The sequence below is a fragment of the Cydia fagiglandana genome, chromosome 19, assembly GCF_963556715.1.
Source record: "Cydia fagiglandana chromosome 19, ilCydFagi1.1, whole genome shotgun sequence".
Taxonomy (NCBI): Eukaryota; Metazoa; Arthropoda; class Insecta; order Lepidoptera; family Tortricidae; genus Cydia; species Cydia fagiglandana.
The window spans coordinates 15,808,996-15,823,411 of record NC_085950.1 but is presented as its reverse complement, the minus strand read 5'-3'; the positions used below and the strand labels follow the sequence as shown (position 1 = coordinate 15,823,411).

General features: G+C 39.4%; 1 protein-coding gene across 1 annotated transcript in view; it reads left to right on the top strand.

Moving 5' to 3' along the window:
* The window catches only part of LOC134674073 (tubulointerstitial nephritis antigen), a 55,097-nt gene extending 42,214 nt beyond the window's left edge, over positions 1 to 12,883 (top strand). The window contains exons 6-9 of the mRNA XM_063532126.1: positions 1,538 to 1,672; positions 2,252 to 2,448; positions 11,704 to 11,843; positions 12,475 to 12,883. Of these exons, the coding sequence (XP_063388196.1) occupies positions 1,538 to 1,672; positions 2,252 to 2,448; positions 11,704 to 11,843; positions 12,475 to 12,630 (628 nt within the window). The 3' untranslated portion in view covers positions 12,631 to 12,883. The remainder of the gene's footprint in view (positions 1 to 1,537; positions 1,673 to 2,251; positions 2,449 to 11,703; positions 11,844 to 12,474) is intronic.
* The last annotated feature ends 1,533 nt before the right edge of the window (positions 12,884 to 14,416 follow it).

Below are 14,416 nucleotides of genomic sequence, written 5' to 3'. Positions count from 1 at the left end.
TAACTTGTGTAAGCAATGTTATGGCAGGTGTCCGGACTTCTTTGCAATAGCCCAGTCTTTTTTCTACCCAAACTTAAACCATAGACCAGTATTCTGACTATATTCTTTACAATAGCTTCCAATGCCTGCTGAAACCGGTTTACGGATATCTATTTATGCACCCGTGAATGGGTTCCAGCAGGCGTTCTACATGACATCAAAGCTCTCCAAACGGCCTCTACGTGTTGGATCTATATCCCCACGCACGCCTTATAAATGACCGGGCTTAAAAACCTTAAAAAGAATGGGTTGTCAGATCCCCTACTCTCGTATTAACACCTGTCCCATAGTTGTGAAGTTAGATCTTGCAGGCGTGTAGAGTTAGAAGCTTTGCTCTACATCTGACCAGATAAGTAGATAACTTCTTAACAGTGCGAGCCATATAGTCTCGTCTTAGCAACATTTTACATGAAAACGTTTTTGGTTAGATAGACATATATAGGGTAAGAACTATGAGGGCTCCTAGTTGACGAAAGAACCCTAAAACATCGGTATCAGATGTCACGCAGCCGGGCCATGACGGACGCGCCTCATCTATTTGGTCCCGTCATAATCTTGCCGCAGCAAAGTTTGTAATAAATTGGCAACAAGCAAAAAAGTCTGCAATCTTGTTTCATACTATTCTCTGGTAATACTTACCTATAAGTCCTATAACCCAACTCTATCTTATAAGTGGGACTAAAATAAACAAGGGCCCTCGCAACCTGAGACTCTTGAACTAACAAGCCTCGCGTGAAGTCAGCCGATTCATTAGAATACAGAAATAGATTCTGCTAACTCGTATAATTTTTCATTAGTTGCTTCCAATGTCAACCTTAACTGGAACTAATAAGTTTCACATTTCATTTAAATTAACAGGTTATACGATCTCGCTATAATCTGTTTGGGTTTATTTTGTTTTGTTGTATCGTGTGAATGGAGTGGCCGTGTCGTTGCTAAGGGCTCTTGAAGTTACAAAGGAAACAATATGCTAATAAATATGAATTCTTAAGTCCTTTTAAAATTAGAGCTACGTATAGTACAGTCAGAAAAAATCGCTAGTTAGGTACTTTTAATGTACCTAGTGACTAGTATATGTGCGAAGTGCGTGGCGAGGGTATTAAGACTGATGGCAACGCGCACCGTTGTAATAAGTGGTAATTTTTGTACTAATTGCCCTAGATTGCGTACTAATTAATCGTAATTATACGATTATACATTGTTATTTGTCATTCATCGTTACTTACTTCGTTTCTACTCATTACCTCAAAGGTTAACTAAAAGAGATCCCATTCAACTAAGGGATAACTTCGCCTTTGTTGTATTTAATTTACTCTGTAACTGTGTATGCTCGGAAGAAACATATACTGAGTACCTTTGTGTGTAAGTGGCATTTTATCACCCCGATCATGACGAAGCGTTACTATAAGTAGTCAGGTAAAAAGTAGTGAAGCTCTAGCGAGTCTAGAGCGAGATATTCAACCATTGACGACACTAAGAGTTTTTCAACGTATTACAGATTTGGCATAATGTCGAACGGCGCCGAAAGCCTGGTGCTGTCCCCGCAGACGCTGCTGTCGTGCAACCGGCGACACCAGCGCGGCTGCGGCGGCGGCAACATCGACGTGGCGTGGAACTTCGCGGGCGAACACGGGTGAGCAGACTCCAATCCCTACCTTACCGAATCCGGCCAGCGAGAATTTAAAGCGAGTCGTTCGAGCGTTTTTTGTGGCCTAAATGTTCAAGTTGGTTGGATGCTCGGGCGAGCCGAGCAGCAGGACGTGCGACGTGACGGCGACGTTACACATATATTTGTAGTTCATAACGTTTGGACTTTTGGAGACACAGAACGCTCTGAGTAAAACTGCAGAGTCCAACATTTTAGAAATCATTGAAAAAGTCTTAGGCACAAGATAGTATTAGTTAGGCACAAGTGTTATGATAATGTAATATTTAAAATTTGCAGTTAGGTAAATGCTGGATAAGCTATGGTAAGCCATCTTTTTTATCACACCAGTATTATATGTATATGTTATATAAGCTTGCAGTAGTTAATCACGTTAATACACTAGATTAAGTTCGAACTCACAGATGTTGCCGTTTTCAACCTATGATGTGCTGCTCCTCTGGCGGTGCTTTACTTCCAGCATTCGCGCCGCACATGTACGCTGGATCAAGCATTTGATTAAGAAATATTCTTATGTTTATATATTTTTCAATATTATTCTTGCAGATTGGTAGAAGAAAAATGCTTCCCATACACGGCTAAAACCGAGAGATGTCCTTACCAGCCGCATGGGGATTTGATCCAAGATGGGTGTCGGCCGAAGGACCCGCGCCGCACGTCGCGCTACAAGGTGGGCCCGCCCTACCGCCTCGTCAAGGAAGAGGACATCATGTACGACATCAGGGAGTCAGGCCCCGTTCAAGGTAAGGATTCCTACTACTTAGAGCTTTTCCATTTATTTAGGAGTCTGTTCGAGCCCGCTTGGTAATGAGAATATTTTAGAACCGGCCAAAAGCAGTCCGGGCCACCACCATGCTCGGAATAGGTTTCTGCAAACTTTACTCATACTTTATTACAAACCTCTCAAACTGAACTCTGGAATCCATAATTATGTTAGCTATACGTATATTGGCCACAGTAAACTAATAAATATTGCATACTTAGGCAAGGTTTTTGTAGGCACTTTGTAATTCATGAGGTCATGAAATACATTTAGTAAAAGATAATTCGGAGGTGTATCACAACTCATTTCTTTACATTTACTTATTAATATTTATGTTGTCTATACGTAATTTTATAAGTTTGGTGTCTTAGGTATGTAGGTACGGATGCAAGTGAGAAATTTCATACTTTCCTATACCTATATACAGAATGATTCAGGAGACGTGAGCTGCATAAGCAGAATACATCTATAAAAGACCCGTCTTATATAGGTAACAAAACGAAATCGTCTATTTTCGTACAGAAACCTATTATCGGTAATAATACAACCTGTGACACGGGGCCGTAAGGACGAAACTATACACTAGGTACGCATTTATCAAAATCTAGTCAATAGAAGTTTCGATGCTACGATGGAGCACACATCTCACAACCCATCTGCTAAAAGCAACATAGATCCCGTAATTGAGTAATAATCCGGTCAAGATAATTTCAAAATCATATAGTTTAACGTGACGTTTTATACAAGCACCATGTATGAAACACAATATATATTTACCTGGTAGACTGAATAACATAGACTACGGAAAGTAAGCACCACTTATACATGTAGGTATAGGTAACGTTAAATTCAAAACAGCAGCTTAAGGTGTTCCGTTTATCTTATTAATTTGCATCTCATGTTTAAGGTCAGATTACAAATGTTAGGCGAGGCCGATTGAGAGATAGTCGAGTGACGCATACGATTATGCGAGTTGAATTTTCAAGCTAAACACAATATATGGTACAATGATTACAAATGTTCGATTGTTCGAAATGTTCGAAAGGCTCGATTCGACCACGTCAGTCGAATAGGGGCCAAACTCGCCTCCTACCCTACTGGTAGCAAGCGGTTCTGGTCCCTGTCGAAAGCGGTCGAATCCAACTTCTGCCGACCCACATTGCCACCTCTGCAGAAACCTGATGGGACACTGGCCCACTCCGCGACAGAGAAAGCTAACTTGTTTGCTTCTCTGTTTGCGAGCAATACACGTCTAGATGCAGGCTCAAAACTTCCACCTACGCTACCTCAATGCAGTTCCTCTATGCAGAGAATTGCTATACATCAAAAAGAGGTACGCCGAGCTCTGCAGAATCTTGACGTGAATAAGGCCTATGGACCAGACGGTATACCTGCACGTGTACTAAAGCAGTGTGCGCCTGAGTTGTCTCCTGTACTGACACGCCTGTACCGCCTCTCTCTCCAAACAAGAACGGTGCCGAAATCCTGGAAGCTTGCAAACGTGCAGCCAGTACCCAAGAAGGGTAGTCGTGCTGATCCCTGCAATTACCGACCAATCGCCATTACTGCAATTACCGACCAATCGCCATTACCTCCATGCTCTGTAAAGTCATGGAAAGGGTACTTAACGGCAAGCTGCTGGCATACCTCGAAGCAAATGATCTGCTCAGTGACCGTCAATATGGCTTTCGCCGAGGTCGGTCTACTGGGGATCTTTTAGCGTATGTCACGCATTGCTGCGGCGAGGCCATCGAGAGGAACGGTGAAGCGCTTGCTGTTTCACTGGACATCTCGAAGGCCTTTGACAGGGTTTGGCACGCAAGTCTCCTTAGCAAGCTTCCTGCTTACGGCATCCCTGCTGATTTTTGTAGCTGGGGCTATCTGATTTCTTGAGAGAACGGTCGATCAAAGTAGTTATTGATGGCTGCTCTTCGGACCTCATGGCCATTGACGCCGGTGTTCCTCAGGGGTCTGTTCTCTCCGCAACCCTTTTCCTGCTCCACATTAACGACATGCTGCAACCCAGCATTGTAGGTCATGCAGATGACAGTACGGTTGTTGAGAGATATTTGGCTAGTGCAAGGGATGCTGTCCCTTGCACTAGCCAAAGAGCTAAGTTCAGGCCTCAGCTTCGGCAGTTTCATTGAGTCTAAAGCACAAACTGCGGCCAGAAAGCTGGGCGTCCTAAATAAGGTGAAGCGATACTTCACACCTGGACAGCTTCTAACACTTTACAAAGCTCAAGTCCGGTCGTGTATGGAGTATTGCAGCCACCTGTGGGATGGCTCAGCTAAATACCAACTCGCCGCTTTGGACTCAATGGAGCGCAGAGCCAGGAGGATGATTGGCGACAAGAAGCTAACGGCTAAGCTTCAGTCTTTGGCCCATCGGCGGAAAGTCGCCAGCCTGTCGGTATTCTACAGGTTGCACTTCGGGGAGTGTGCCCAAGAGCTACACGAGCTCATTCCACCGTCCCCATTCTACCATCGGACTTTTAGACGCACGGCCGGTTTCCATCCTTACTTGGTAGATATTCCCCACCAATTCGCACGAAGCGCTTTGCTTCTACTTTCCTTATGCGCACTGCCAAGGAATGGAATTCCTTGCCGGCGTCTATATTTCCGTGTTCTTATAACCCGGCAACCTTCAAATCAAGAGTGAACAGGCACCTTCTGGGCGAGCTCGCTCCATCGTAGGCCACGTCTACGCCTCGGCTAGTCTGTGGCCATGAGTAAGCCCATTCATAATAATAATAAAAAAAAAAATGATGGTACATCGAAGTCACGAGCGGGACATCCTCGCAATCCCTACTAACGTTTGTTCTAAAGTCACTTGCCTTAACTTTTAAATATGTTCTAATATGTATTAGTGAATAATGCTCAGTAGTCATAACATACGTTCTTGCCATAAATATCAATAATCCTGCCACAACACAACATTACTTACATACACAAGAAATAGGTACCTACCTAAATATAAAATAAATTAAATAACAAAAAGCGGCCAAGTGCGAGTCGGACTCGCCCGTGAAGGGTTCCGTAGCAGCAAGTAACATAATAAAATTGCGGTTTACGATTTATGACGTATTAAAAAAAACTACTTGCAAGATCTTGTTCAAACCAATTCTCGGTGGAAGTTTGTATGGTAATGTAAATCATATATTTTTTTTTAGTTTTATCATTCTCTTATTTTAGAAGTTACAGGGCGGGGGAAACACATTTTACCAGTTTGGAAGTGTCTCTCGCGCAAACTATTCAGTTTAGAAAGAAAACAACGGGTTGCACTCCGGGAGTGCCGACAGAAGTGAAAACTCAATGACTAGTCCAAAATGTCTGCAGTACTATGTATAATTAACACATCCTCCTTTCTATTAAAAAACTTTAGTTCCGAAACTGCTGGTCAGTGAGCTTGTTTAAAATTCGAAATTCAAATTTGTAGCGTTAATTGTTTAAAATTCGAATATAAATTGTAAAGTTACCTTGCAGACCTCGCATCTAAATATATTTGGTCATGATATTTTGAGTTTTATTCACCAGTACTAGAGTTCACTTTTATTAGCGATTTCATCAAGCTTAGCTTTATTGAATTATATTTGAGTGATATAAAGTTAGAATGTAACTGTAAGATCCTCGTATTTCAACCCGTACAAGATTAGAACCTTTTTCATGTAATGTCATGGAGTTTTTCTTTATTGATTAAAATGCCATCTAAATGAGTGGCCTTCTAAAAGTTTCGGTCACGTGATCGCCTTACGCTGTCTCGAGTTTATAATTTTTTCCCCACCTCAAAAAGTACCCAGCGCCGCTAAAGAAGTTTTCACTTCAAAAAATGATATTAGAAACCTCAATATCATTTTTGAAGACCTATCCATGGATACCCCACACGTATGGGTTTGATAAAAAAAAATGTTTTTGAGTTTCAGTTCTAAGTATGGGGAACCCCCAAAATTTTACTAACTAACTAACTAACTATTTTGGCTCAGCGATCCAAAGAGAATCTTGGCCTCCATCCTCTCCCATTCTGAGTAGGTGACCGAACCAGCGAAGTCCGTGCGCTTTCGTTTCGCCAATGATATTGATTATATCATATACCCCCAAAATTTATTGTTTTTTTTTTCTATTTTTGTGTGAAAATCTTAATGCGGTTCACAGAATACATCTACTTACCAAGTTTCAACAGTATAGCTCCTATAGTTTCGGAAAAAACTGGCTGTGACATACGGACGGACAGACAGACAGACAGACAGACAGACATGACGAATCCATAAGGGTTTCATTTTTTGCCATTTGGCTACGGAACTCTAAAAAGCTTTTGGCCTAAAAGTCCCCGCGAAAACGAACAGTAGAAGAATAGTAAGTGTTTTGGGATTGGGTTTTTTAAAATACAAGGTCCGAAGTAACAAAACGAGACGTATAGCTACCGCTAATTTCGTTATTTGCCTCTCTGTCATTTTTGCATAATTCGGAAGGATATAAAGAAATTTCGAATTACAACTGACCCGTCGACATTGTTGACAGTATTAAGGATCAGTAAAGTTACACATTACCGATATATAATTATATTATTGAGGCCAGTCCAGTCGCGCGCAACAATAGCACCTTGTCGCCGAAGTCGACAAAACGACGTCCAAACAGTTGTTAAATAAACACGCTTACCGGCTTTGTTAGAACAACAGTACACTTGTGTCTATAGCATTACTTCATTTGGTACCATTTATAGGGGTTCGTACCCAAAGGGAAAAAACGGGACCCTATTACTAAGACTCCATTGTCCGTCTGTCCGTCTGTCACCAGACTGTAACTCATGAACCGTTAGACAGTTCAAATTTTCACAGATGATATATTTCTGTTACCGCTATAACAACAAATATTAAAAAGTACGGAACTCTTGGTGGGCGAGTCCGACTCGCACTTGTCCGGTTTTTTCACATACCTAATACCTACTTACATAGTAGAATTAGTTTATTTAGTTTTGTTAAAAGTACTAGCTACACTTAAACCCTGCTAATTAAACCAAGAAACTTTTTAACACGATTTCATTGTTGACATACCTAATACCTATGCAAGCATGTCTCCTTCAACTTCTTGACAAGGATTTTTTTAGTATTTTTAATGCTCCCTTTTTCGCAATTATTTTTTATTTAATTTATTTTATATTTAGGTAGGTACCTATTTCTTGTGTATGGAAGTAATAAAGGAGTTGCTATTCATAATTATTCAGTAGGTACGTATGTACTTAAAACTCAATGTGTAGCGAGTGGCATCATAGCCACTCTCAAATTTCCAGCTACTTGATAAGTACTTTGAGTGTATGATTTATGACAAGTGGCTGCTGATTCTTAGCTGGGTGACGTTTACGATATCATTACAAAATACCAACAACTAAATATTACAAAAGTATTTGTATGTAAAAACTAGCCAAGTCAAATCATGAACTTTTATTGCATACCAAGTGAACTAAAACGTCTAGAACTTGGCAGTTGGCACCCATTACATAGATCTCATTTCTTTTATTGCATACCAAGTGAACTAAAACGTCTAGAACTTGGCAGTTGGCACCCATTACATAGATCTCATTTCTTTTATTGCATACCAAGTGAACTAAAACGTCTAGAACTTGGCAGTTGGCACCCATTACATAGATCTCATTTCTTTTGCCGGCGAAGTTAACAACGACCCACATTCTTAATATTGAAATTAGCTCTCATTTCACATTAAAGTTTTTCATAATATATCGCATCAGCTATGAATACATACTTATATCATTGAATCGTGGAAGAAAGTGGTAAGCATCCTTATTTTTATGGGAGTATACCTATAACCTTACTAAATTCCAAACGTATATGACACATTTGAAATTGATTAGCGACCTAAATCTACCACTAGCGCCATCTCGTGACAGAAAAGAAACCTACTTCTCGGATGTCGGTAAATTACTTGCAGAGGACATTATGTCCAATAATAACTTTTCTTATAACTGCTCTAGTAATCTCTTAAGCTCTAATACTAACTCATTTGTGCTTTTTGATACTAATCCTAATGAAGTATTTATTATTCTATCTAACCTAAAATCAACAAGCGCCCCTGGATGGGATAATATACCAACCAAATTCCTTAAATTAGCGAGCAAGACTCTGGTCCCCATAATTACTCACCTTGTAAACCTATGCTTTAAACTGGGAGTATTTCCAGACTCTCTTAAAAAAGCGATTGTCACCCCAGTGTATAAGGGTGGGAATAGAACTTTAGTATCGAACTATAGGCCCATATCTGTTCTCCCAGTCTTATCAAAAATATTAGAAAAACTAATAAATAACAGATTAATTAATTATCTCAATAAATTTAACATTCTATCGTCAAATCAATTTGGTTTCAGAAAAGGTCTTTCCACCGAGAATGCAGTTACAGCTCTTTCCTCTCTAATAGTTCAAAAAGTAGATAAGAAATGAAAGTGTATTCCTCGACTTAAAAAAGGCCTTCGATACGGTTTCTGTTCCCACTCTTATAAAAACTTTGGAAGGTATAGGAATTAGAGATATACCGCTCTCTTTACTGAGTTCTTACCTTCGAAATCGAAAACAAAAAGTGAAAGTCGGGAAATATGTAAGTGACGAGTGCGACGTAAAATTCGGAGTCCCGCAGGGGAGTGTCCTAGGCCCAACGCTCTTTTTAATCTACATAAACCAACTCTGCGACATGCCTATCGACAATGGCTCTATCTTTTCGTATGCGGACGATACGGCTGTTGTGTTTTATGGAGATAATTGGGAAGACGTGCGTACATCTGCAGAGATCGGCCTTAATAAGATTGCCCGCTGGCTACAAGCCAACCTCCTTACCTTAAATCGAGACAAAACAAACTACATCTGTTTCACCCATGACTGTAGAACTCAACCCGACCCTACTTTCACTCTCAAAATCCATAATTGCAATGACATCGATTCTACACTTTGCTCTTGCCCTCCCATTGAAAAAGTGGAACATATAAAATATTTAGGGGTTATGATGGACCAGAGACTTGCTTGGCACTCTCATACGGAACTAATGATGTCCCGAATTAGGAAACTTATTTGGACCTTTAAATGCTTAAGATATGCTGCGACCTCAAAACTATTAAATCAAATTTATATTGTCCTAGCTCAGTCGATCCTTTCTTACTTCCTCTCAGTATGGGGTGGAGCCAATAAAACAAAATTTTTACAACTTGAAAGAGCTCAAAGAGCACTGATAAAAGTCATGTACTTTGAGCCTTATAGGTTTCCAACCGTTGATCTGTATGACCTATGTGGCCTTTTATCTGTAAGAAAATTATATGTGCTAAATGTAATCTTACGGATACATAAGTCTACGTTTTATTACCCTGTTTCTAATACCTCTAGAAGGAAAAAAACGAACATAATCCCTATTCCACCAACAGCGTCTGCCTTTGCCAGAAGACAGTACAATGTCCAATCGGCTAAATTGTACAACTTCCTAAATAAAGAAATAGATATATATCCCTCCACCTATAGAGAATGTAAAATATTTAAAAGTAATAAATTGGTTAAAGACTAAAAACTACGACGAAATAGAAAAACTACTTAAAACATAATGTAATCTAATATAATTCAATCAACCAAACTATTCCCTTAACACACACAAACACAAACACACACACACACACACACACACACACACACACACACACACACACACACACACACACACACACACACACACACACACACACACACACACACACACAAGTGGCTCCTAAACTATTAAAATTTACATTAGTTGCTCTAGCTGCTACTCACATGTTAGTTTTATTGTTACGTGGTTAACTTATTAAATTGTTTAGTTTTATCTAGTTTAATTTAATTTACTTTACTGTTATTAAACTTATCATCATAGTTTTTCTTTTAGCTTGTAGTTAATCACTAAGGAAGAGCGGTGTTCCTTAACACAGGTATTTTTATACTTAAAAAGGGACACCAACCTGTATTTTGTTAAATATTGCTTGTTAGCGAATAAATATTTTTTCATTTTTTTCATTTTTTCATTTTCAATTGCAATGTATATCGTTGTTACACTCGATTATGTATGTTTTGAGGAACATTATGTTATTTTTTGATGCTACAAATTGTAAATAATCTTATTAAGAGCTATGCTGTCATATGTATTACAACTGTAAAACCATCTGTACCTACTCTAATAGTCCTTTAAGTTCAATAAATGCCAAATGGGTAGATTCTACTTGGCAACCAGTAAACTGTGGCGCATAGCCGTGTAATGGTATTTTGGCTAGTTTTCAAAATTACTTTTGACCTAATTGTACCTGTAACGCCATCTATTGACAAAATGAAATACTAGTGGTAAAATAATCTTAAATTTGTGAATGTTTAAAGGAAGGAAATCTTAATTTTATGCAATGCTTGGGAGCGGACAGATACCTACTTGGGCATTGTTTCTCATATTTAAGTAGTCCTCATTCTTCACGGTATTGTTGGCGAACATGTTTTTCAACTGATTTTTCGCAAGTGTGTTGAAATAAGATTAAAATATGACCCATTCTCCTATCTATCTAATACCTTTAAACGAGCAATTTATATATACATATTATATTTATTTATATATTTCGGGGATCTCGGTATCTGTTCTAACGATTTCGATGAAATTTGGTATATGGGGATTTTCGGGGGCAATAAATCTATCTAGCTATGTCTCATCTCTGGGAAAAAACACGCATTTCTGAGTTTTCATACGTTTTCCGAGCAAAGCTCGGTCTCCCAGATACTTGTATATAATACTATGCATGTTACCGAACCAATTTGAACACGTAGCGCCATCTATCCGTAGAACTAGGACTAAACTTCAACAATTGAATACAGAGGAAGGATTTTTATTACACTTTCGTATACGTTTTATCCAAGTTGCTCTTGGTAGCCTTTTAATAGCAATAGAATAATAAAATTATTACTGCCCGAGCGAAGGCGCAGGTCTTAGTTTGAGCTTGAGCAAATTTTTTCGTATATCCGGATGTTCTCGTCTACAGTTCGCATTTTTCAGCCGAATCTCGTGAAATTTGTGTGTAGGCTCGACAATTATACAATTATCGACATATTGAATTATAATGATGAAACTACGAGCTTGTGGTTCGAAAAGTGGTAACAAAGTGGTCTAATAGCAACAGACCTAGGTACATTTATGATATTGATGTGAGTAAAGTGGTTCTTAAACTAGTTTTGTGGTTGCAGCTGTGATGACAGTGTACCAGGACTTCTTCCACTACCGGGACGGCATCTACCGGCGCAGCCGCCACGGCGACAGCAAGCTGCAGGGGCTGCACAGCGTCAGGATCGTGGGCTGGGGCGAGGACCGCCAGGAAAAGTTCTGGGTAAGCTTGCTAAATAGCAATTTTGGCTAAAACTAAGTAACGTCCGCGGGCTGGCGCAGTTGCATGGGAAAAGTAGTACATATGAGCAACTAGCGCGGACGCGTGCGACGGATTTTACCTACAATGGCACCCGCGTGTGTGCGCCCGCTCCGTGCACCCGCGCCAGCGAGCGAACGCCCTTATACCTACTACAGGTACAAAGCGAAACGACGTTTTACATACTTATACAAATAAATACACATATATAAATATAAAACATTTATGACCCAGGAACAAATAATACATGCAAAACACAAAAAAAGTCTTTACCGGGATTAGAACTCTAGACTAGGGTAGAAGTAAACACTTTTAATATGGCTCAGCTTTTTGGAAGTACTACATTTATCAAAATTGGTTTATTAGTTTTAAGGCCATAATGGAACATGACAGTCGCAACACACTAGGTACTTAGTGGGTATTTAACATAGGTACATGTCGATGAATGCATGGTATGACCCTTCCTGTAGCCGCGTTAAACAGCTAGACGCGATTATAAATCAACTCATCCATCCTCATCGGCTCCAATCGATAGGTATCTACGCTATTTGTCGGCTAAAACAAACCATTTTAAAAAGTTGTTCTTCGATTTCAGATCGTGGCGAACAGCTGGGGCACCGACTGGGGTGAGAACGGATACTTCCGCATCGCGCGCGGCTCCAACGAGTCCGGCATCGAGTCGTTCGTGGTCTCCGCCTTCAGCGACGTGACGTCCGCGTTCCTGCGCCCGTCCGTCCGCCGCACCACATAACAGAGGGGCCAACTCATCACGCCGCTGTGTGTCGTCACACGCCCCTTTCAAACGTCCAGGGGTATCGTGTGGTTTAATTTTACGAAGTCATTGGGTAGGTTTTGATCTGTTGTACTGTTGTGGATTCAATGCTGTCTAGCGAGTATATCATGGTAATTCTGTATTCAGCGCCATCTACCAGCTCGCGACAGTATTCTTTCAATATTGATTTTAACGCTCTTTAGGGCGGTGTACATTTCATCTTCTTCATGTACTATAGTAACGAATTTTAACTTAAGTATTTTATAAAATATGACTACATATTCGTGTAGATATATAGACGTACATGTATTCAGAATAACTCGGACCCCAAAATGTGCCTATTCTAAAGAACGAAATAACGTGTCATAAAAACATTTTCAGATCTAAACATTGTTTGGTAAGGGTATTTTTGTACTGGAATATATTATGTTGTACTTACGATCTCCGAGAGATAGTTTAGGTATTGTATTGCTAAATTAGGAATACTTAATCGATCGAAAACGAATTCGATGAACAGATCTTACAGAAGTATAAGTATTTTATGTGTACGTAGTGGATAAGGTTTTAATACTTACTCCGTAATGCAAATAGATTATTATTACGGACCGTTGTAGTACAGTGCCAAGACAAAGAAATAAAAAATATTGTTGGTATTGGACCAAAATCTCTGGTGTGATAGCTATATCTTTATATTTTCTTTTATTTTAGCATTGTATAAATTGTCTAGTCTGCAATACTGTGAAAATAGTCCATGTATACCAAATTAAAATTACCAATTCGTAAAAACAAAAAATGTTCTAACATCTGTCTACATATAATTGAGTAGGTACTTTCCAGTGGATCCAGGAATCTAATACATAGTTTTTTTCCTGAATAAATAAATACTAGCGGGTCTGTGAGCTGTGGACCTCGCAACCATGGCGTACAACTGAACAATTGTATCTCTCTTGTACTCCGCCATTTTGAAAGATTTCCAAAAACTGAATCTTAACCGAAAATTTTTATTTAATTTTCGAACCTGCTCACAAAATTTCACGAAAATCGGTTGAGAATTGCGACCAGCCGGGCTAGCACATGATTGGCGCAATAGTATCTCGCCGCGAGATAGACTACCCGTCCCTCTTTAATTAATAAGACCTTACAGTTAGAAAAAGACGTAAGTCTATCTCGCGGCGAGATACTGTCGCGCCAATCATGTACTTAGCCTACTGTGGAGAAAAACATATCCATATCGTATGTCCTGGATACGAAAGCATTTTCGCCCAAGCTGAAACGGAGACCTTGGCTAACGCTCGGTCAGTTACGGGACAATCCAACACAAGTCAAGTCATCTAAGTATGTATTTTATACTTTCAAGAATCAAATGGAAAGTGCCGTATATTTTTATATTTAAGATTTTTGCATAAAAATAGCACACAGTATAATAATAAACCATACCTTGTTAACTTTATTGTAACAGTAAGAGTATTTCTTGCTATGTATTATATCACAACTGCCATTTTGATTTTTAGTAGGTAGGTACCTAGAATCGGGCCACGCTAAGTTTTCATGCTAAGTGCTACGTCAAGTAGTTATGGAGCTTATAGGGATGTGAATGCGTTCTTATTGCAAAGTGTGGGCAAAGTTAGCGTGGTCGGAATCTATTTTAATAGGTAATTTTAGTTTACTAACTATGTATTAATTAATGATTAAATTTATAAATTATGTTGCTTAAAAATTACACAAATACATGATCTTATAAAACTTTTGTTTTAATTAATGCTTA